The sequence below is a fragment of the Ictalurus furcatus genome, chromosome 1 (genome assembly GCF_023375685.1).
Source record: "Ictalurus furcatus strain D&B chromosome 1, Billie_1.0, whole genome shotgun sequence".
NCBI classification, from domain to species: Eukaryota; Metazoa; Chordata; class Actinopteri; order Siluriformes; family Ictaluridae; genus Ictalurus; species Ictalurus furcatus.
This window is the reverse complement of record NC_071255.1, coordinates 15,142,614-15,164,725: the sequence shown is the minus strand read 5'-3', so window position 1 is coordinate 15,164,725 and position 22,112 is coordinate 15,142,614. Positions and strand designations below refer to the sequence as shown.

Below are 22,112 nucleotides of genomic sequence, written 5' to 3'. Positions count from 1 at the left end.
TGGGAACAGTCCTTTGAAGAACTGAAGCCACTGAAGAACACTGAACTCATTATCATGTTCATGAAACCAGTTTGAGACGACTTTTGCTTTGTGACATGGTGCATTATCATGCTGGAAGTAACCATTAGAAGATGGTAAATTGTGGCCATGAAGGGATTCACATGGTCAGCAACAATGCTCAAACAGGCTGTGGCATTCAAGCGATGAATGATTGGTATTACAGGCCCAAAGTGTGCCAAGAAAACATTCCCCACACCATTACACCACCTCCACCAGCCTGGACTGTTTACACAAGGCAGGTCAGGTCCATGGATTCATGTTGTTGCTGCCAAATTCTGACCCTACCATCTGTGTGCCTCAGCAGAAATTCAGATTCATCAGACCAGGCTACATTTTCCCAGTCATCATCTGTCCAGTTTTGGTGAGCCTGTGCCCACTGCAGCCTCAGATTTCTGTTCTTGGCTGACAGAAGTGGAACCCGACGTAGTCTTCTGCTGTTGTATTCCATCCGCCTCAAGGTTCAACATGTTGTGCATTCTGAGATGCTTTTCTGCTCACCACAATTGTATAGAGTGCTTATCTGAGTTACTGTAGCCTTTCTGTCAGCTCAAACCAGTCTGGCTGTTCTCCTTAGATCTCTCGCACCAACAAGGCGTTTCCGACTGCAGAACTGCCACTCACTGTTAGTTTTTCTTTAGTGCACCATTACTAGAGTAAGCTCTAGAGACTGTTATAGAAAAACTCAAACCAGCCTGTCTGGCACCAACAATCATACCACAGTCAAAATAACTTGGATCACATGTTTTCCCCATTCTGATGGTTGATGTGAACATTACCCGAAGCTGCTGGCCCGTATCTGTATGATTTTATGCGTTGTACTGCTGCCACATGATTGCTTGATTAAATAATTGCATGAATGAGTAGTGCACAGTAGGTGTTCCTTATAAAGTGTTCAATAAGTTTATATAGTTTACAGACCCATTTAAACACACACACAGTACCTGCTGATAGTTGACAGTGCTGTTGATGCTGGAAGTGGATGTGCGCATGCTGCCTGGTTTGCCTGACACTCTGTGGCCCTGCAGCTGCCCCGGGCTTGGAGCAACCACTCGCTGTGACATCATCATCTGGGGAATGGAGGCACTGGCTGCAGACCGGATCACACTCTGTCCCTGAGGATAGAAACAGCGTCACAGTGCCAAACTACACAAATGCTACAGTGAAATTCTCTCTCTGCTTGACTTATGCATTTCAAGAATGCAAGCTTATTCATGACCACAGGATGGCAGTCATGGGCTGCGTCTGCATGTCTGCTGATATTTGACATTACATTGCTCAACATAAAGTCCTGTAAAAGCTTATGAGTATGTGGTTATGTGTGCTGAGGTTAGCATGTGTCCTCCTGACCTGTGCAGCACGGAGGTTCTGGGCATCTCCACTGTGGTGCGTGTGGCCAGATCTGATGGGTAGCTTGTTGCTAGACTGAGAGCTGTGGGCTGAGGGATGAATGGATGAAGAACTGCTCTGCACCACTGATACCTGAGTGACAGAGGAAGAAAAAAAAAACATTTATATACACACACACACACACACACACACACACACACACACACACACAAGAAGACTTCCTTTACACCTACCATAAAATATACTGCCTACTTCAATCCAGAGATGTTGCTGGGCAACCATGGTATATATTAATGATGTATAATACTGAGATGAGAATTATATATAATAACAATAATGAGAAAAATCAGAAAAATGTTATATTTTTACATTCTGTAGAACATTATAAGTACAGTTGTTGTCCAAGATTCCATTATCTTATTTCACTGTCTTTTGGAATTCTTATTCATCCAGAAGACAAAGGCAGCCGATATCACATTATGGCCAAGGGAATTCAGTCTTGTATTAATTTTTTCACAGGGCACTTAATTATAAGGCGATGTGACAAATAAAAGGGTTTTTCCCACAGCAGTAATAAGCATACGCTGACAAACGATGAAGAATATTATAATGATTCAAATTTCCTCTTATTACTTAAAATGTTCAGATGTTAATGTGGAGTACTCTGAGCTCATTCGTTTTATGGTGAAGCATTTATCATGGTTATAAAATGTTTTAATATTTGATATTCTTTAATAATTTAAAACAAAAGGTTCTTGAGACCCCACAGTTTGAAGTTCACCCTACCCTTGCTACACACTTGGCCCATCTCAATAAGGGATTAAAAATGAGCTGAACATATGGATCAGGCATGTCAACAGAAGGGACAATATCAAACTGCACATGGTAGAGGGACCTGAGGATTGGAGATAAGAACCCTTGATTTAAACCTCAAAAGCAAGAAACGTACCTAAATCTCACATAGCCAGCTTGGGTTGTCAGTGGGGTTCAGTGGTTTCTGAGAGACATTCTGGATACACGCACATACACTGATCAGCCATAACATTAAAAGCACCTGCCTAATGTTGTGTAGGTTCCCATTATGCCACCAAAACAGCTCTGATCCGTCAAGGCATGGACTCGACAAGACCTCAAAAGGTGTGCTGTAGTATCTGGCACCAAGATGTTAGCAGCAGATCCTTTAAGTCCTGTAAGTTACGAGGTGGGGCCTCCACGGATCGGACTTGTTTGTGCAGCACATTCCACAGATGCTTCATCACACTGAGATCTGGGGAAATTGGTGACCAAGTCAACACCTTGAACTTTTGTCATGTTCCTCAAACCATTCCTGAACAATTTTTGCAGTGTGGCAGGGCGCATTATCCTGACGAAAGAGGCCACTGACATTAGGGAATGCCGTTTCCATGAAGGGGCGTACTTGGTCTGGAACAATGTTTAAGTAGGTGGTACGTGTCAAAGTAACATCCACATGACCCAATGTTTCCCAGCAGAACATTGCCCAGAGCATCACACTGCCTCCACCAGCTTGCTTTCTTTCCACAGTGCATCCTGGTGCCATCTTTTCCCCAGATAAGCGACGCACACATGATGTAAAGGAAAACATGATTCATCAGACCAGACCATCTTCTTCCTTTGCGCCATGGTCCAGTTCTGGTGCTCATGAGCCCATTGCAGGTGCTTTCGGCAGTGTACAGGGATCAGCATGGGCACTCTGACCGGTCTGTTGCTACGCAGCCGCATACGCAGCAGGCTGTGATGCACTGTGTGTTCTGACACTTTTCTATTATAGCCAGCATGAACTTTTTCAGCAATGTGTGCTACAGTAGTTCTTCTGTGGGATTGGACCAGACGGGCTAGCGTTTGCTCTGCATGCGCATCAATGAGCCTTGGGTGCCCATGACCCTGGCGCTGGTTCACCACTTGTCCTTCCTTGGACCATTTTGGTAGGTACTAACCACTACATACCAAGAACACCCCACAAGACCTGCAGTTTTGGAGATGCTCAGACCCAGTTGTCTAGCCATCACAAATTGGCCCTTGTCAAAGTCACTCAGATCCTTACACTTGCCCATTTTTCCTGCTTCCAACACATCAACTTCATGATCTGACTGTTCACTTGCTGCCTAATATATCTCACCCTTTAACAGGTGCCATTTTAACGAGATAATCAATATTATTCACTTCACCTGTCAGTGGTTTTCATGTTATGGCTGATTGGTGTATATACTCAGCAAAAAAGAAACATCCCTTTTTCAGGAGACTGTATTTTAATTGATAATTTTAGGTTTATAGATCTTTATTGGAAAGGGTTTAAACGATGTTTTTCATGCTTTTTTCAATGAACCATAAACAATTATTGCACATGCACCTGTGGAACAGTCCCTAAAACACTAACAGTTTACAGGCGGTAGGCAATTAAGGTCACAGTTACAATACCTTTGGACACTAAAGACACCTTTCAACTGACTCTGAAAAACACCAGAAGAAAGATGCCTAGGGTTCCTGCTCACTTGCGTGAACATGCCATAGACCTGCTGCAGGGAGGCATGAGGACTGCAGATGTGTCCAGAGCAATAAACTGCAATGTCTGGAATATAAGACGCCTAAGACAGTGCTACAAGGAGACAGGAAGGACAGCTGATCGTCCTTGCAGTGGAAAATTACATGTAAACATGCATCCCAACCAGACGAGATTGAGAACCTGCAAATGTCTTGGTGGAAGAGTGGGGTAACATCTCACAGCAGGAACTGACCAATCTGGTGCAGTCCATGAGGATGAGATGTGCTGTAGTACTTAAAGCTGCTGGTGGCCACCACATATTGACTGTTACTTTTGATATTGACCCCCCATTATTCAGGGACTCATTATTCCATTTCTGTTCCTCAAATGTCTGTTCAGTTGTTGAATCTTTTTACGTTAATACAAATATTTATACATGTTAAGAAATTTGCTGGAAATAAAAGCAGGTAAATGTGAGAGAACATTACTTTTTTTGCTGTGTGTGTGTGTATAAAACTGGGAATGTCCATTGGCAAAGATTAAGTGCCAGATCAAAAAGCAATCACAACAGTAAAAACATGTGACATACAATATGCAAAACAGTATTGCTTTTCATTAGTGACTTGCCAACACTGAAAAGCAAAATTTTCACTACACTGCTCTTATGTTGCTTGATTCTTCAATGACAATCATTAGGACAATGATTTTTAAGAATTAAATGCTTAAGTCATGTCAGATGTCAGTGTATTTCACTCTGCTGCATTGGTATTTCACTTCCATCAGTGTGTATGCACCACGCCACACTGAAATGCAGTCATAGAGACACTTTTATCATGTTTAAGTAGTAATTTTTGAAAGTTTAATGATTAGGGGTTCAACATTCCATGCAGGTGCCACAATGAGCCAGTAAGAAAGAATAAAGGGTGTTCCTTTATATGATTCCTTTATAGGGCCTCTTGGAAAGTAAAGCTCAAGCTTCAAGATGCAGTCAGGTCCTTCTCACAACCATATCCCTAACAATGGCTTAGAGCCGTGAGTGAACAGTGATGGCATGTTTTCTGCATGTCACCAATGAAAAGCAATACCATTTGTGTTCTGCATTTCATGTTTTTGTTTGTTTTTTCACCATTATGGTAACATTTCAATCTGGCACACCTCTGACTGAACCTGAACAGCTGATGAAAATAACACAAAAAACCCCCACACAAAACAGCTGATGTTGCTGGTCCATGTCCATTTCATACTTCTTTTCTTATCACAGAAATGTATTCTAACAACAAAGTGACACTTTCTACTGTCCATCAATCAAGACCAGACATTTAATGTTACATTGATTTTTTTTTATATAATGACGATGAGACTACACTTAATTTGTTTGCATGTGTGCTTAAATAAATAAAAATAAATAACTTTAAAAAACATGCTGTTTCTGTACACCAGGACAAAGTACACAGCCTTTTTTCTCTGGTTTTCCGAAAATAAAGCAAAACTGAATTTAATTTCATTACTGCTTAATAGGCAGTGGATTAAATGAACTGTTTAAAAAAAAAAAAAGTGAAGGGAGAGACAGAGAGAGTCTCTCTAGAGATAGAGACCTTGTGGGCGAGGTTCTCCTTCTGTAGTTGAGACTGTCTGAGTTTCTTTAGCAGAACCAGACGAGCCTCCTCAAGTCTCAGCTCCTCTCTTAAAGCCTTAATCACTCGTTGGCGCTCAGCTACACTCTTCCCCTGCAACACAGACACCCAGACATAATGCACACACGAACACACAGAGAGGAGAAAACACAGACTGTCTCCTCACTGCCTTTTTACCTTGAACATGTCCAGGTTTACAGGCTTCACTTTCTCCTCTCTGCCTGCTCCTTTGGGGCTAGATGCCTCGTTGTCAGATAAGACAATCACATCTGGAGAGGGAGTTTGACGCTCTCGATCCACAACACTGAAGTCATACATAACATCAAATTGTCAAAAATCGTGCAATGTTCCTATACATTAATACATCCATCCATCCATCCATTTCCTGTACCGCTTATCCTGTACAGGGTCACAGGGGTGCCTAGAGCCCATCCCAGGGGACACCAGGTAGGGGAAACCCTTAATGGGTTGCCAACCAATCACAGGGCACAATCACACACACAAGTTCTAGACAATTTAAAGATGCCAATCAGACTACAGCGCTGTCTTTGGACTGGGGAAGGAAACCGGAGTACTTGGAGGAAATCACCAAAGCACAGGGAGAATATGCAAACTCTGTGCACACAGGGCACAAACACACAGCATTCAAACCCCTAATCCCAGAGGTGAGAAGCAAACGTGCTAACCACGTAGCCACTGTGCCCCCCCCCAACACATACTTTAATATGTATATATATATTTTTTTTTAATTGACAAGTTTGAAATGTTTAAATAGTTAAGGTAATGTTTAAAGTAGTATGTCAGCTGATTGTGTTTCCCATTTACATTGACTCATATGGCAGATTATTTTTAAAGGCAGGATATAACTGAGACAGGTTGTAAGCTAAGCAGTTGAGGGTTAAAGGAGCCTGCTCAAGGGCCCATCAGTGGCTTTCTGTCAGTCCTGGGACATGAATTCACAATCGTCCAATTACTTCCAATACACTGCAGGACAGCTGAATGTGATAATCATACTAATAGGACAGCTTTTTGTGACAATAGCATTTTAAAGAGCTTTTCAGTCAATAACAGAATTATTATACGGTTGCATAAATAAGTACCACTTGACAGTGGACGATACTCCCAGTCACACCATTTAATTTAGTAATACTGATTCTGTTGTATTAATCCAGTATATTTACAACACTGAGCTGAGTTTTGTACATTATATGTATCTCACACAGCACAAACTGACCACACTCTCTCCCCCTCACCTCCTCTTGGCACTCATGTCCACCGGCTCATCATTGATGTTCTCTTTCCCGCTGCGGCCCATAAGAGAGTGGGACACGGCTGGCGTCCTCAGGCTGCCGTTAAGCTTCTCCTCATAAGCCGTGTAGCTCTGTAACGCAGCATGGCTGCTGGCTCCAGAGGCTCGGAGATCCCCTAGTGTGCCAGAGCCACTCTCCAGACCACTCAGATCCTTGCGCTTCAGCAGTGCGAGCATTTTCAGTCTCTCCATGGCCTCATGACCCTCCATTTTCAGCCTCTTGGGCAGGACGTCATCGTGAGCTCGGCTGCGCTCCTCTCCTGTCTCCAGGCCTCGTTTTAGCAGGTTCAGCCGTAATGCCTCCTCACTCATACGGTCCATTCTGGAGGAGAACATGCATATACATGCAAAAAAACATATACAGCCGTCAAAACGTTTCTCTTGCAAAACAAAGTTAAGCACTATAATCTGTCGTGCAATAAATCATCACAGCTATATGGAATATATATATATATATATATATATATATATATATATATATAAGCTGATATAATTTTGAACATATTCTTCCCTCTTTCCCATTGTTTGTGAGAAAACAATGTCTCTGTAATTAGACATGCTCTATGCCCTTGACATATGATCCTTTTAAACACAGAAAAGTTTTGTATATAGAAGACTTGCTTCATGAGGGAAAGATTACAACCTTATAGCCTCCAAAATCATGACAATTCTAATTACTGTCCTCTGTGCTTCCTTCATGTCCTTGATTGCGCCATTTCACCAAATCCTACCATCTGGACTTAAGTCAGATCATCACTTAAAACATATGGGACAATTAACAGAAAAGCAGAAAATCTGACTACAATACACACTTTCTGTTCCGAGTCTAAATCTAAATCAGAGCACTTTATCACTCATCATGAGATAAACGAAGAAGGTTTAATTTGCTATTTTGCAAGACCTTTCAGGAACACTTTCCGTCGTAAAAGCCAGTGTAGAGCAGTCTTCGACAATGATCGCAGACTGACTCACTTATTTAAAGCTAATCAAAATGTCCAAGCTGCTACTCAATTCAATTCCATTTGATTTGTAGTGCTTTTAGCTGTAGACATTGTCACAAAACATCTTAGCAGACATCAGGATGTAGATTTAGATCACAGAGGTGACAGTGGCAAGGGAAAAAAAAACCTTGAGAGGAACCAGACACAAAAGAGAACCCATCCAGAGTGACACTGCATGGTGGGATTATAAATCATCACAGGTGTAGGAGAGTAAAGGCGTATATACAGGTGTAGGAGAGTAAAGGCAAACAGTACTAACTGAGTGGAAAGGATGTTCATTATGAGCACACTGTGCACACTGTGACATCAGAACTTCTCAAGTACTCATCTACAGCGTGATGGTGAGATTATGATCATCAACCGAAGCAAAGGTGAGTCTTCAGGGTATCCATGTAGGACCAACGAGAGGAGAAGGTAAGTCACAAGCGAAGAAAGCTCCAAGCAGACGTATATCAGGATGAATCAGGCAGGTCCAGAGAGCCGAGAGGAGTCACAGCAGTAAAAGTGGGTCTTTAAGCAGGCATACAGTGGTTTCCAATGATATCACATATAGACATCACAGCGCTGCACAGATTAGTAGTAAAGACAGATGTAATCAAACTAACTGTGAAAACTGCAAACAACTGTAACCACAGCAGCATTCAAGCATTCAAGGATGCAGAGGCATATAGAGAATTTCTGACACCCTTTTAATAGTCTCCTTTCCAAAAGTCTGTGTTCAAATCTCCAACTGCAACCATATTACTCACCCATTCCAAAAAAAAAAAAAAAAACACACAAAAAAAGTCAACTAATATTACTCTGGATCACCACCTACACTGGTTACCCATCTCATACTGCATACAAAAAAAAAACAAAAAACTATGACCTGCAAAGTACCACACAGCCCTGCCCTTATACACCTACCTAAACTTCTCCTTCCATAGACTCCCACCCTCAGGTCCTTGGACAGGTACTGCTCATTGTTCCTTACACCCACCTCTCCTCAGTTGGTGGTAGTACATTCAGTTGAGATGCTAAACACCTTTAGATTCCACTAATGATGCACCGAAATAAAAATTCTTGGCCAAAGCCAAAACCAAAATTCAAGGCACTCTGGATCACAAACAGTGCTGGATTTAACAACAAACCAAGCAAGCAATAAAGAATATTATTTAGTTATCTTTCTGTACTGTTGCATAAATTGCAATTATATGCTTTTTTTTAATAATTAAATGCAGTAATTAAAAAGCATTCATTAAAAAAGGCACCATTATTGCCAATCATGTGGTAGCAATACAATGCATAAAATCATACAGATAGTCAGAATTTTGCTCCAAAAGCATGAATCCATGGACCCAACCTGCTTTGTGGAAACAGTCCAGGCTGGTGGAGGTTGTGTAATGGTGCGAGGAATGATTTCTTGGTACAATTTGAGCCTGTAATACCAATCATCGCTTGAATGCCACAGCCTGTTTGAGCATTGTTGCTGACCATGTGCATCCCTTCATGGCCACAATTTACCATCTTCTAATGGCTACTTCCAGCGTGATAATGCACCATGTCACAAAGCAAAAGTCGTCTCAAACTGGTTTCATGAACATGATAATGGGTTCAGTGTTCTTCAGTGGCCTTCCCAGTCGCCGGATCTGAATCCAATAGAACTCCTTTGCGATGTGGTAGAACGGGAGATTCACAGCATGACAGTGAACCTGAAACATCTGCAGGAATTGTGTGATGTAATCATGTCAACATGGACCAGAATCTCAAAGGAATGCTTCCAACATCTTGTGGAATAAATGCCACAAGGAATTGATGCTGTTTTGAGAGCAAAGGGAGGCCCTACCCAGTATAAGTATAGTGTTCCTAATGCTAAGTGCTCAGTTAGTGTATATAACTACTATACATGGTCTGCATATCGAGTTGGTGTGTTTTTATACGTTTCATCAAATCTGAAGTAGAAAACATCCCTTGAGCAAAATGGTAATTTTTTTCTCGTTAGATGTTTCAACATTTAAACTAATAAAGTGTCATTTTAGGCATATTTTGTTGGACATAATTTTACTCTCCCATCATCATGATGTGCCTGACACAGCCATATCTTTCCAAGCTAAGAGCAAAACAGCTTTTCACAGAATTCTATGCCACTCCAACCTGCTCTTCAACAATCCAGCCTTTTTATTTATCACCCACAAAGTGTAGATGCTTGAATTCACTCTTTTTTCATATACTATATATTTTATCTAGGCTTAAGGCAGAAAAGCACAAACATGCTATTTTATTGTCTTAATTGTCTTGTTTTTTCTGTTGTATAATTTGTCTGTATTATTTAAAAGTTTAGTAACTGGTTGTGAAAAGTGCATTAAACAAATAAGTTGTTTTTTTAAATTATAGTGCAACTTAGATTTAAATGTGATTTACATCACAGTCGGACTGCTCACTTCTGCGCATTTATACCATCTATACTCTTAGGGGGGAAAAAAGAAGAAAAGATACCACCTAACACCAACTCAAGGATTATTCAGTTTGTGTTTTCAGGGAAACCCTTAAAGGTTCTACATAGAATCCTAAAAAAAAGAGGGTTTCCCTTTCAGAAAAGGCACCTCTTCAGAAACTTAGAACCATCCAAAGAACCCTTGAGGAGCCTTTTGTCTACAAGTGTATTTTCATCTGAGGCTGTTCCTGTTATTCTGTGCAGTGTGTACTGCATAAAGGCAAAATATCACATTTCCTTAACACGTCACATACAAAGCCTTCTGCTCTCTCCACCACTTACACATTTATATATGCAGAGAGAACTGGATGCTTATGGAGGCAGTGACTATTCACTGATCCACAGGTTCGGAGATCACAGAAGCAACCAGGAGAAGCACTTCTGAAAGAGATATATGGAGGCAAAACTCAGATTGTGTACAGTATAAAAAAGAAGGGTGGAACTAACCAACCAACCCTCAGGGAATAGTAACCATTTGGAACTGCCTTTGGTAGATCTGCATGATGCAACTACCCTCAAATGTGATATTCGCACTAGAGGGTCCATCTTATGCTCTTCTGAAACAGAAAATCACTATGCCTCTCTCTCTCTCTAAAGTCTGTTGCATTTTTCCTCCCTCAACTAATCAGCTTCCTACTTTCCTGCCCAACACACACGCCATAATTGTACACAGAGCTGCATATGTGTCCACACATGCGCACACACACACACACACACACACACACACACACACACACACACACACACGCGCACGCACGCACGCACGCACGCACACAGAGCACTGGGCGCTCTGCCAGTCAACACAGTCCTTGTACGCCTCCAGCAGCTCTCACATGGCAGGAAAACGGAGGTGTTAAGATGGAGGTATGGTAAGCGACAAGATCAGACACACAAACACACACATACCGTATACCCTCTTGTAGACACTTCCACCATCCATCTCATCAACAGACCATAGTTTGAGAAGAACATGCACCTTCCACAGATAAAAAAATAAATAAATACATGAAATTTTGCAGTGTGTAAAATGAGTAAACAAACCTTATACACTTATACATGCATGAATTAGTCATCTCTCCAAATCTTCACCAAATCAGACTTAGTAAGTAGAGTGACTATCCAGACAAGGCAATTAAATATGTGCAAAGTGTGTGTAGTGTGTAGTGTGTGTGTGGTTAGAAGAAAGGAAAGAAGTAAAGCTACAGACTGATTAAGCTTTAAAAGTCAGACTGCGAGAGCCTGAATTACATTACTGCTGGAGACACACACAAAGAAACATCCACACGGAAGCCTAAGTCATGCCAGTGTGTGTAGATCCTTTGTTAGCCCTGTCCTCCCCCCTCCCCTTGCATACACACACACACACACACAGACAGACACTTACTTTTGCGCTCTTTCACTCCATCTCTTCCTACTCTTTTACACACACACACACACACACATGCACACGCAGACATTCTTCTTCTCCTACACACACACACACACACACACACACACACACACACACACTTACACACAACCACCCCAAAGAAGAGGTTTTTTTTAATGCCAGCAGAGTGGCACAAATCCAGCGACTGTTCCTCAGTCAGTGGCACACATGTGTAGCAATACCTCGTCCCGCCCCTCCCCCATCCCACAATCCTCTCTGCTCACTCCGCATCTGGCTGCCAATCAATCTGCTCGCTGTACTGTACTGGGCAGTTTGGGCTCAACGAACCCAACCCCCATCTTTCTTTCTTTTTCTACAGAGACTCTCACAGCCGACATCCCACACACACGTGCACACACACACACACCTCCCCCAGTCATGTTTCCAAATAATCTGTTAGCATTCTGATCAAAGTGCTGTTGCCTCTGTCCAACAGAAATGTGGAATGTGGATCTCACTGATAATGTTAGTAGTACATTCAGACATGCTGAACATTTAATCACACAAGATACAAAGTTTACTGTTTTAGGTTTCTTAAAGCTTTTTTTTTTTTTTTTTTTTTAAATTAAATAGATAAATTATGGTTATAAATTTTTTGGGAGAGGAGGAGTTTAAGAAAACAGAAAGATGAAACCAGTGACAGCTACTGAGGAGCAAATGTTGAATATAGCAGTGACACACACAGTTTATTCACTTCCTTGTTATAGTTACAGATATCTACACAGTAACCAAAAGTGTGTCCTCGGGGCAGTAAGAGTTAGCTCTAGGTGCAGTGCGGCCATAAACTGAACAATGTATGATTGTAATGCGGACACATTGGCTGAGAACCCACAATGCACCGGGACAACATGCTGTCCCAAAAGCCAGGACAAACTTAGAAGTGAGAAAGGAAAGACAGATTGAAAGAAAGGAAAGGAAGAATAAAAGAAAGGAGTGAGAGAGAGAAAGAAATAAAGCACAAGAGAGGTAGATAGACAGAAACACAACCCTCCACTAATATTGGCACCCTTGGTAAATATGAGCAAAGAAGGCTGTGAAAAATTGCCTTTATTGTTTAACCTTTTGATTTTTTCCTTCAAAGAATTCACAAAAATACTCTGCTCTCATGGATATCAAACAATTACAAACACAACACACAGGTTTATCAAAAAAAAAAAAATATCTATGTTAAATATAGGTGTGCAACAATTATTGGCACCTCATGAATTCATATGAGAAAAATATATTTGAAGTATATTCTCATTGACATTTGACATTTTTTAGTATACCTGGGTGACTAGGAATAGGAAATTGTTCAAACATGACTTCCTGTTTCACAGGGGATATAAGGAATATACACAAGGAATATAGCTGTGACGTGGCTATAAGAAAATAGCACAAGCATTGAAAATGCCCATTTCCACATCAGGGCAATAATTAAGAAGTTCCAGTCAACTGGAAATGTTATGAATAAACCTGGAATTGGACGTGTGTCTATATTGTCTCAACGCACTGTGAAGAGGATGGTTCGAGTGGCCAAAAAATCTCCAAGGATCACAGCTGGAGAACTGCAGAAGTTAGCTGCATCTTGGGGTCAGAAAGTCTCCAAAACTACAATCCGAAGTCACCTACATCACCACAAGTTGTTTGGAAGGGTTTCAGGAAAAAAAGCCTCTACTCTCATCCAAAAACTCAAGCGTCTTCAGTTTGCCAGACACTACTGGAACTTCAAATGGGATCGGGTTCTATGGTCCAGATGAAACCAAAATAGAGCTTTTTGTCAATAAACACCAGAGGTGGTTTTGGTGCACACAGAGAGGTAGCCATATGGAAAAGTACCTCATGCCCATGGTTAAATATGATGGTGGCTCTTTAATGTTTTGGGTTGTTTTTCTGTCAGAGGACCTGGACATTTTGTTAGGATACATGGCATCATGGACTCTATCAAATATCAACAGATATTAAATGAAAACCTGACTGCCTCTGCCAGAAAGCTTAAAATGGGCCGTGGTTGGATCTTCCAGCAGGACAGTGATCCAAAACATACATCAAAATCAACACAAAAATGGTTTACTGACCACAAAATCAAGGTCCTGCCATGGCCATCCCAGTCTCCTGACTTGAAACCCATAGAAAACCTGTGGGGTGAACTGAAGAGGAGAGTCCACGAGCGTGGACCTCGAAATTTGAAGGATCTGGAGTGATTCTGTATGGAGGAATGGTCTCAGATCCCTTGCCATGTATTCTCCAATCTCATCAGGCATTATAGGAGAAGACTCAGAGTTGTTATCTTGGCAAAGGGAGGTAGCACAAAGTATTGACTAAAAGGGCACCTATAATTGTTGCACACCTATATTTAACAAGACTGTTGTTGGATAAAGCTGTGTTTTGTTTGCAATTGTTTGATATCCATGAGAGCAGAGTATTTTTGTGAATTCTTTGAACAAAAAATCAAAAGGTAAAACAATAAAGGCAATTTTTCACAGCCTTCTTTGCTCATATTTACCAAGGGTGCCAATATTAGTGGAGGCACTGTAGATAGATAGACACATACAAATAAACATGTGGACAGCTGACCATGACACCCATATGAACATCCCATTCCAAATACATGGCATTATTATGGTCATTCTAGACAATTGTGTGCCTCCAACTTTGTGGCAAAAGTTTGGGGAAGACCCACATATGGCTGTGATGGTCAGGTGTCCACATACTTTTGGCCGTATAGTATAGTGTTATAGATAGATAGATAGATAGATAGATAGATAAGCACTGTGTAAAAACAGTAGTTTGGGGGCATAGTGGCTTAGAAGTTAGCACGTTTGCCTCACACCTCCAGGGTTGAGGGTTCGATTCCTGCCACGGCCCTGCATGTGTGGAGTTTGCATGCTCTCCCTGTCCTTCGGGGGTTTCCTCTGGGTACTCCGGTTTCTTCCCCTAGTCCAAAGAGATGCATGGTAGGCTGATTGGCAGGTCCAAAAGTTTCTGTAGTGTATGAGTGTGTGTGAGAATGGGTGTATGAGATTGTGCCCTGCGATGGAGTGGCACCCTGTCCAGGGTGTCCCCTGCCTTGTGCCCTATGTTCCCTGTGATAGGCTCCAGGTTCCCCAAGACCCAGTAAGGATAAGCGGTATAGAAAATGGATGTATGGATGGATGGAAGCAGTAGTTTTACGTAATACAACTACACGCAAATGATATCCAAGCTTGGGGAGTAACAGACTACATGTAACAGCGTTACGTAATCAGGATACAAAAAACTGGTAACTGTAATCCGTTACAATTACGTCAAAAAACTAAGTAATCAGATTACAGGTACATTTTGTAAAAAGTGGGAATTCTATCAGGATTACAATTTATTTTTCATTTAAACCAAAGAAATTAGTCTTAGATTAATATAACACAATATAGACAGATGCTTGATTATAGTTCTGGTTCTCTCTTGCCAGTCATGGCTCACAACCTCCTGGTGCATGCGCAAATAATCTTTGCGCAAAGCTTTTGTCATGTGATGTTACCCACATCAGGGACAGTGATCTTTCTTTCAATTTTTCATTATTTTATGAAAACAAATCCGAACATTGAACATGTTTTTAAGCTCTAAAATAAGCTGTAAATAAAAGTATTTTAGATCATATTGTTTTCTCTTGACCTTATTTACATATGTGACTTTGAAGTAATCCAAAAACAATCAGATTACATTACTTTCATATTGTGATACTTGGATTACGTTACAGATGACATTTTTTCTGAAGTAATTTATAACTGTAACGGAATACATTTTTAACGTAACCCTGATGATATCCTATACTGAACACTGGTGTCTCAGCTATAACACACTCCACTGCACTGGTCAAATTTGCCCTGCTGTGAGACACAGGTTTGCTTCCCAGCCATGCCCTGCGCTGCCCAAAGCCCCAAAGATTCAATTAGCTCTGCTCTCACTGGAAGACCTAGATTCCTCTCTGGGCCCTTCTTAGGCAAGATACCATAATGATAGGTGCTTTACTTTTCCCTCTGAGAACACTGGAGCACTTCACATTGTTAGGTGACCCACAAAAAAGCAAGATGTGATGACTTGTAACACACCATGATTAAGGCACAGCTAATAAATATGTAGACTGCCTAATCACACTTTATCCTTTTATCATTATAAATAAGCCCTTACTTTCTATAGCTTATAAGTTTATACTCAACTTATATTTAAATGTATTAAATCTGAATGGCTAGATCGTGATTTAATGCGCCCAAGTCAGACTTAAACCAGTTAACTAAGCATCTGTCCATTTTCTGTACCGCTTATCCTACACAGGGTCACAGGGGAACCCGGGGCCTATGCAAGGGAACTCGGGGCACAAACCATTGCAGAGCACAATCGAACACACATTCACATAATATGAATAGTTTGGAAATGCCACTCAGTCTACCGCGCATGTTTTTGGACTGGGGGAGGAAACTGGAGTACTAGGAGGAAACCCCTGAAGCACAGGGAGAACATGTACACAGTGTAGAGGTGGGACCCTGGAACCCCCCCCAAACCCCCAAACCTGGAGGTGCGAGGTAAACGTTCTAACCACTAAGCCACTGTACCCCAGTTAACTAAATTTAGTTAAAGTAGTTGAGACCATTGGGAGTGACGATGATTAACATGGAAAATTAGGGTCGGTTAACTTTGATGACCTTGAGCTTGAGCTTGATATTTACACAGTACAGAAGACATATAAAACATACCACTAAATTAATCAATGCGTATTGCTTTGCCACTCAATCAACAAAAAAAAAGCACAGAATTTACATGAAAATGCAGAAAACAATAAATGACCTTGATTCAGACACATTCATTGTGTTTAAGGGAACTCTGCGCGCACACACACACACACTCTCTCACACACACAGCGATTAGCTTTGTCCCACAGTGCTCCTTTAAGCTGAGCTATTACATAAAACAGCATCTCATGACATGTTTGACGCAAGACAAAACACTGCACATGTACAGGAAAGAACAGCAAGTCACCGTTAAACACTAAACACCTCCTCAGAGACTCCTGAGGAGCCACTCGTCTTCACACAGCTCTGCTTGTTTAGGTCACGCAAAAGCACCATAAGACTCCGACACCTGCCGATACACTCCAAACATTTCATACATTCATTAACCTTTAACTCAGAAGCGATCATTCTCTGCATGGCTGCCTTTTAAGAACGACACAATCGTGGCAGATGAATAAAATAAATAATGAATAACCGCTAGAACAAAATAGCTAAAATTCTACGTCTCGGTCTACTCCAGTCCCAGCTGACCATTTTTGGATGCATCAATTCCAAATGATCTGCAGACAAATCTAACAGCACAAGACGTAATGGCAGAGTTGGGAGGTCAGGACAGTGGAGCATGTGTAATCTAGTCACATCATATGAGCACGAATGGAGATCAGACGTGAGACAAGACACCATACCGGACTGGATGCAATCACCAAACACACTCAGTGAGCCACCAAAATGAAGTGAAGATCTGGCACAAGTGCCCATTCCTCCAACTGACAGCACTTCATCCTTATCACCATTCAGCAACCCACACACACACACACACACACACACACACACACACAGCATGTTGACAGCCAAGAGAATGGGCACGCTGCTAATTTGTGCAGAGTAGACTCCAAAGCCTATCTTCTCCAAGCTGGAGCAGAATATCTGCTTCTGTTCTCTCAGTCACTGCTGTCTATAGCTGAGGCTTCTTCTCTGGAGAGGAGCTCACCTGGTGGGGAGGAGTGGGGGAAACACACACTCCACATAAGCACAAAACATGCACAAAATACACTTTTCGAAGAGGAAGAGAAGACACAGAGGGTCGCCTGGGGGAGAGAAAATAGGAAGGGAGTAGCCATGTAAATCAGGACATCATCAGTCAACTATAACGCAGCCTGTGTGCGTGTGTGCATGTGTGTGTGTCTCTCTCAATATTACAACACTTAAGCACAGGTCTTCATCAAACAAGGCAACAACTCCGGGCTCTGGGGGGTTGCCATGGCAACCAGTACATCTATTTTTAGACAGTACCACTAATCAATTTAATTTCTGCAGTAGCCCAAGGCAAACATGGAGGGACAGAGGACTGGCCTTGGACAAAGAGAGACAAAGAGGAGAGATGAACAAAGTCAGCACCAGGACAGGGTTAAGCTGAACGCACAGAGCTCCCTGAAATGAAGCAGAGCCTTGTGAAGAAATGCCAAAAACTGCAGACGCCCCATAAGCCATTAAGTCTAAGCCCTATGCCCACTCCATCGCACAAGTGTGCGCACACACACACACACACACGCACAAAATGTTAAAAACAGACGGATCAGCAAGTGTGTGTATAGGTGCTCAAACATCCCAGTTCATAAATCAACACAAAGTGACCCAAAGTGCTTGATGTGTCTCCTAAAGTGGAATAAACACATTGAACAAACAGTGTGTGTTCATACGCAAAAGCCTCGAGAAGTCATGGTATTCTGGGGTGTAGTTGTGGCCACTGTGCTCTAAAATTGGCCTCCTGTTTTTGATTATGTGTGCAAGAGAGTGAGAGGAATTAGGACTGATCCCAGACTGTGGGGAGGCAGGCGTGAGGAGGGTCACATGATTATCTGTAAGGTTACACTAAAAGAAGCCTCCGTGTGCATGTGTGTGTGCCCACATGCATACTGGAGGTGGACCAGCAGTATGTGTCCGGTATAAGCAATGATTAAATATGGCAGATTCCAATGACATGAGACACACTGGCTTTAAGAACAAAATAAGCAGGAAGACAGTAAGTGAGAGAAAGTAAGACAGAGAGAGAGAGAGAGAGATAGATAGAGAGAGAGAGGAGAGAGAGAGAGAGAGAGATCCGTGCTACTATGTTGCTTTGATTTATTTTCTCCTTTAAGACCCACCATTCACTAGTCTTTGTCTTTTTGTACCCGTAGCCCCAAGCACAATCAAAATGTATACAGTCCGGTTCAGTCCGGTTTCTAACCTCAGAACAGGGATTTATCCCTCAGCATAGCCATTAGTGGTCAGTACTCCATATACACACACGTCTGCAAACACTATCTACATGCATATACAGACCTAATCAACCCGGAGCATCAGTAGGTATAAGATGAAGGGAAGGAAAACTGGAAGTGCCACTTTAAAAACCATTTCAAAGGTAAACCGCTTCACGCATGGTAGCCCATAGCTTAGATATCAGTTTAACAAAAATGAGTAAACACATGAAAATTCGATGAGAAATCAATGATAAAAACTCAAAAACTTCACTGGTGTCAGATGTTCCACACTCACTGATGCCACACTATGATATAGGCTGTGCTGTAGATTCATTCATAATCTTTCTGAGCCTATAATTTTTTAAGCGATTCCTAACATTGGCTGTCCATTTTATTTACCGGAACATTTTGCCTTGCTTTAACTAGGAAACTGGAACACTGTCACCCAAAATCATGTTGTTGAAGTCATGTGTTAAAAGTAACATAACAAATACTTTGTGTATGTGTGGTTACTCTACTCAAGTTCACGTTGCTGCATTAGATACAAAATGCTGGAGATGAGTGTGTGTTAAAGCCTGGTTTCATTTTTTTTTTTATTACAGCGCAGCAGGTCTGCTTCCAGAGTCCACTCACACAATCGCCTCATACAGAGGACTCATGGGAAATAAACACATGAGAAAAAAGCATGGACATAAATGCATGTAAGCCACAGTTAACTAATAGACTACGTCACATTTAAACACCTTTAAAAAGACAGTCAGGTGGTTAGAAGGATTGGATCACCTATTATTCTTACAAACATGGGGCAAGTGTCTCAAGTCAACTTTGTCAGTCCAAATATACACTCTCAGAAATAAAGCTGTACTTTTCCTTGGAATTAGAAGACAAAGCTTGAGTCCCATATACATTACAGCACAGTGAAATTCTTTTCTTTTGCATATCCCAGGATGTTAGGAAGCTGAGCTGAGGTCAGAGCATGGGGTCAGCCATGAAACTGCGCCCCTGGAGCAGAGAGGGTTAAGGGCCTTGCTCAAGGGCCCAATTGCGGCAGCCTGGCGGTGCTGGGTCTTGAACCCCCTACCTTCTGATCCAAACCTTAACCATGGAGTCACCACTGCCCTGCGGTACTATCAAAGTTAGATCTTTTGTACCTTTAGTATGTATCATTATACATTAAAAAATGTGTAGGTACATCCTCGGACCTTAAGGAACACTGATGCAACGTCAAAGCTTAATTTTAAAAGCTTTTTAAAAGACACACCACATGCACTTTCCCTGGTAAACCATACATACTAAAAAGCTACAAAAGATGTTCCCTTGATGCCGTCACACCATCAACAAGGAAAAGTCCAGTTTGGTACCTTTATTTCGAAGAGTACATGATGCAACATAATAACAGCAAAGTATTAATAAAAAAAATATTTAATTAAAAAAAAAAAATTGTACAACAAGCACAAGTTTGAAGTAATGGCACAAGTGCAGCTCCTCTGTTGTTTATTGCGTTCATCATGGGGACAGTGGTTAGCAGTTAAGGTGCTGGGTTACTGATCAGAAGGTCGGGGGTTCAAGCCCCAGCACTGCCAAGCTGCCACAGTTGGGCCCTTGAGCAAGACCCTTAACCCTCTCTGCTCCAGGGGCGCCGTATCATGGCTGACCCTGTGCTCTGACCCCAACTTCCTAACATGCTGGCATATGCGAAGAAAATAATTTCACTGTGCTGTAATGTACATGTGACCAATAAAGATCATCAATTTTCCAGGAGCTTACAAAACAAGTTGGGAAGTAGTAACGGACCCAGCGCAGATGATTTCAAGAACCTCATAGAAGCAAAGCACAGTGAAGAGGAAATGTCACATGAGAGATGTCCGTCATGTCTCCACTCCGCTCTATTAACTGAGGAGGGGGTTGCTGGGTGCTTGGTGCAAGTGTGTAGCCTATTATTCAGCAAATCTAGCAAGATGATGTGTGTAGATGTGTGTTCGGGGCTGTCGTAGGTATGATTCAGCTTGGTCAGTCTACTGTGAACAACTCCAGCCTCTTGAGTGTCACACACTGTCTAAAACACCACACACACACACCACAGAAAGCAAAGTGAAATAAAGCAAACTGAACTAAACTGTTAAACTGACCTATGTACTGACCTGGAGATGTGTTACAATTCACGCTCCACTGCTACTTTACCCACTACATTGTGTTTTCTTGCCCATCAGCAGCAGCATCATCGCGCACTGATAAATAGGACATTACAAGGTAGCCATTTGCATGCTCTCGAAACAAGTTGAGGGCGAGAACACGTCTCGACTTACGCAAATGGCTGATGGCAGGATCTCTTTATTATATCCTTCAGCAGGAGGTCCGCAATCCACAACTCACAGCCACACGCATCACATCAAAACATCAACTTGGGTTTTTTTGTTGTTGTTGTTTTTAAATCCTCAAATTTATAATCAAATCACTGTTTATGTTGCAGTAGGTTATGTTTACAGTCTCGCTGCTGTAATCGCGCAGCAGGTAGAATAATATTTTTTCCCCCGAATCTGGGGGTTTTAACCCCGAGAGACTCAGTTCTCACCAAGAAACAATAAAAGCTCGTCTCAGCGCAAACCGTTTCGAGAGTAGCGGAAATATCTTGATATATATGTGTGAAAAGTCGCAGATGAAGAACACGCATCACATATCTTCTAACACGCCGATCGTGTGTGTTTACTTTAACGGGATCGTTAACACCTCGACGCGATCTTTTAAGCACACAGTCATACAGTACATAATCTCACTGTACCGAAATGCAGCGCGAGCGTTGGCGTATGAATATCACGGTTTTACTGCTCGTCAGCGCGTGCCTTCAATTGTTGTAGGGGGGTTGAGTTGTGTTGAGTTGAGTGCGCGCGGGCCGCGGCTACATCCTCGGTCTCACCTTGGTCGCCTTCACCCCGCAGGTTCCCTCTCGCTCCGGTCTGCTTTTGGGATGCTGAGACGCTGCCGTTACCTCTGGCGACTGATCCCGGCACCGGCGAGCAACACAAAGCCTGTGATTGGGCCCCGGCGCGCGCTCGCTCCGCGCTCAGACGGCATCATTGATTGGTCGGCGCCAGTGTCGATGACGTTCCTGGCGTTACGGTTTGTTGTCGTGTCAGCCGGAGGGAAGGGGGCGGGGCCACGGTGACGGTCACGGAGAGATGTGAATGGGCTTGTTGTGGCTAGTGGCCGTAGTGGTTTAAAGGTCGAGCAGGCGAGTGAGTTTCTACACTGGGACTTTACCGAGTTTGTGCTTATTTTACAGTTACATAAGCTGCTTCTAAACTTCATACCACTGTATTAAATAGTGCTTTAGGTAATGTGCTGTTTAGCCTACACACACACACACACACACA

General features: G+C 42.2%; 1 protein-coding gene across 4 annotated transcripts in view; it reads right to left on the bottom strand.

Annotated features, from left to right (window-relative positions):
• LOC128609615 (transcriptional repressor p66-beta-like) overlaps positions 1-21,843 on the bottom strand; it is a 30,156-nt gene extending 8,313 nt beyond the window's left edge. Inside the window, exons 1-6 of one of the 4 annotated variants that reach the window (XM_053628223.1) lie at positions 21,656-21,843; positions 6,795-7,172; positions 5,719-5,845; positions 5,503-5,634; positions 1,408-1,539; positions 1,002-1,172 (exon numbers count right to left, since the gene is read on the bottom strand). In XM_053628223.1, the coding sequence (XP_053484198.1) occupies positions 1,002-1,172; positions 1,408-1,539; positions 5,503-5,634; positions 5,719-5,845; positions 6,795-7,171 (939 nt within the window). In that variant the 5' untranslated portion in view covers position 7,172; positions 21,656-21,843. Of the gene's footprint in view, positions 1-1,001; positions 1,173-1,407; positions 1,540-5,502; positions 5,635-5,718; positions 5,846-6,794; positions 7,173-11,230; positions 11,697-11,837; positions 12,942-21,520; positions 21,605-21,655 lie in introns of those variants that run through there. The other 3 variants (XM_053628232.1, XM_053628250.1, XM_053628241.1) reach the window with 3 other exon arrangements.
• Positions 21,844-22,112: the final 269 nt, after the last annotated feature.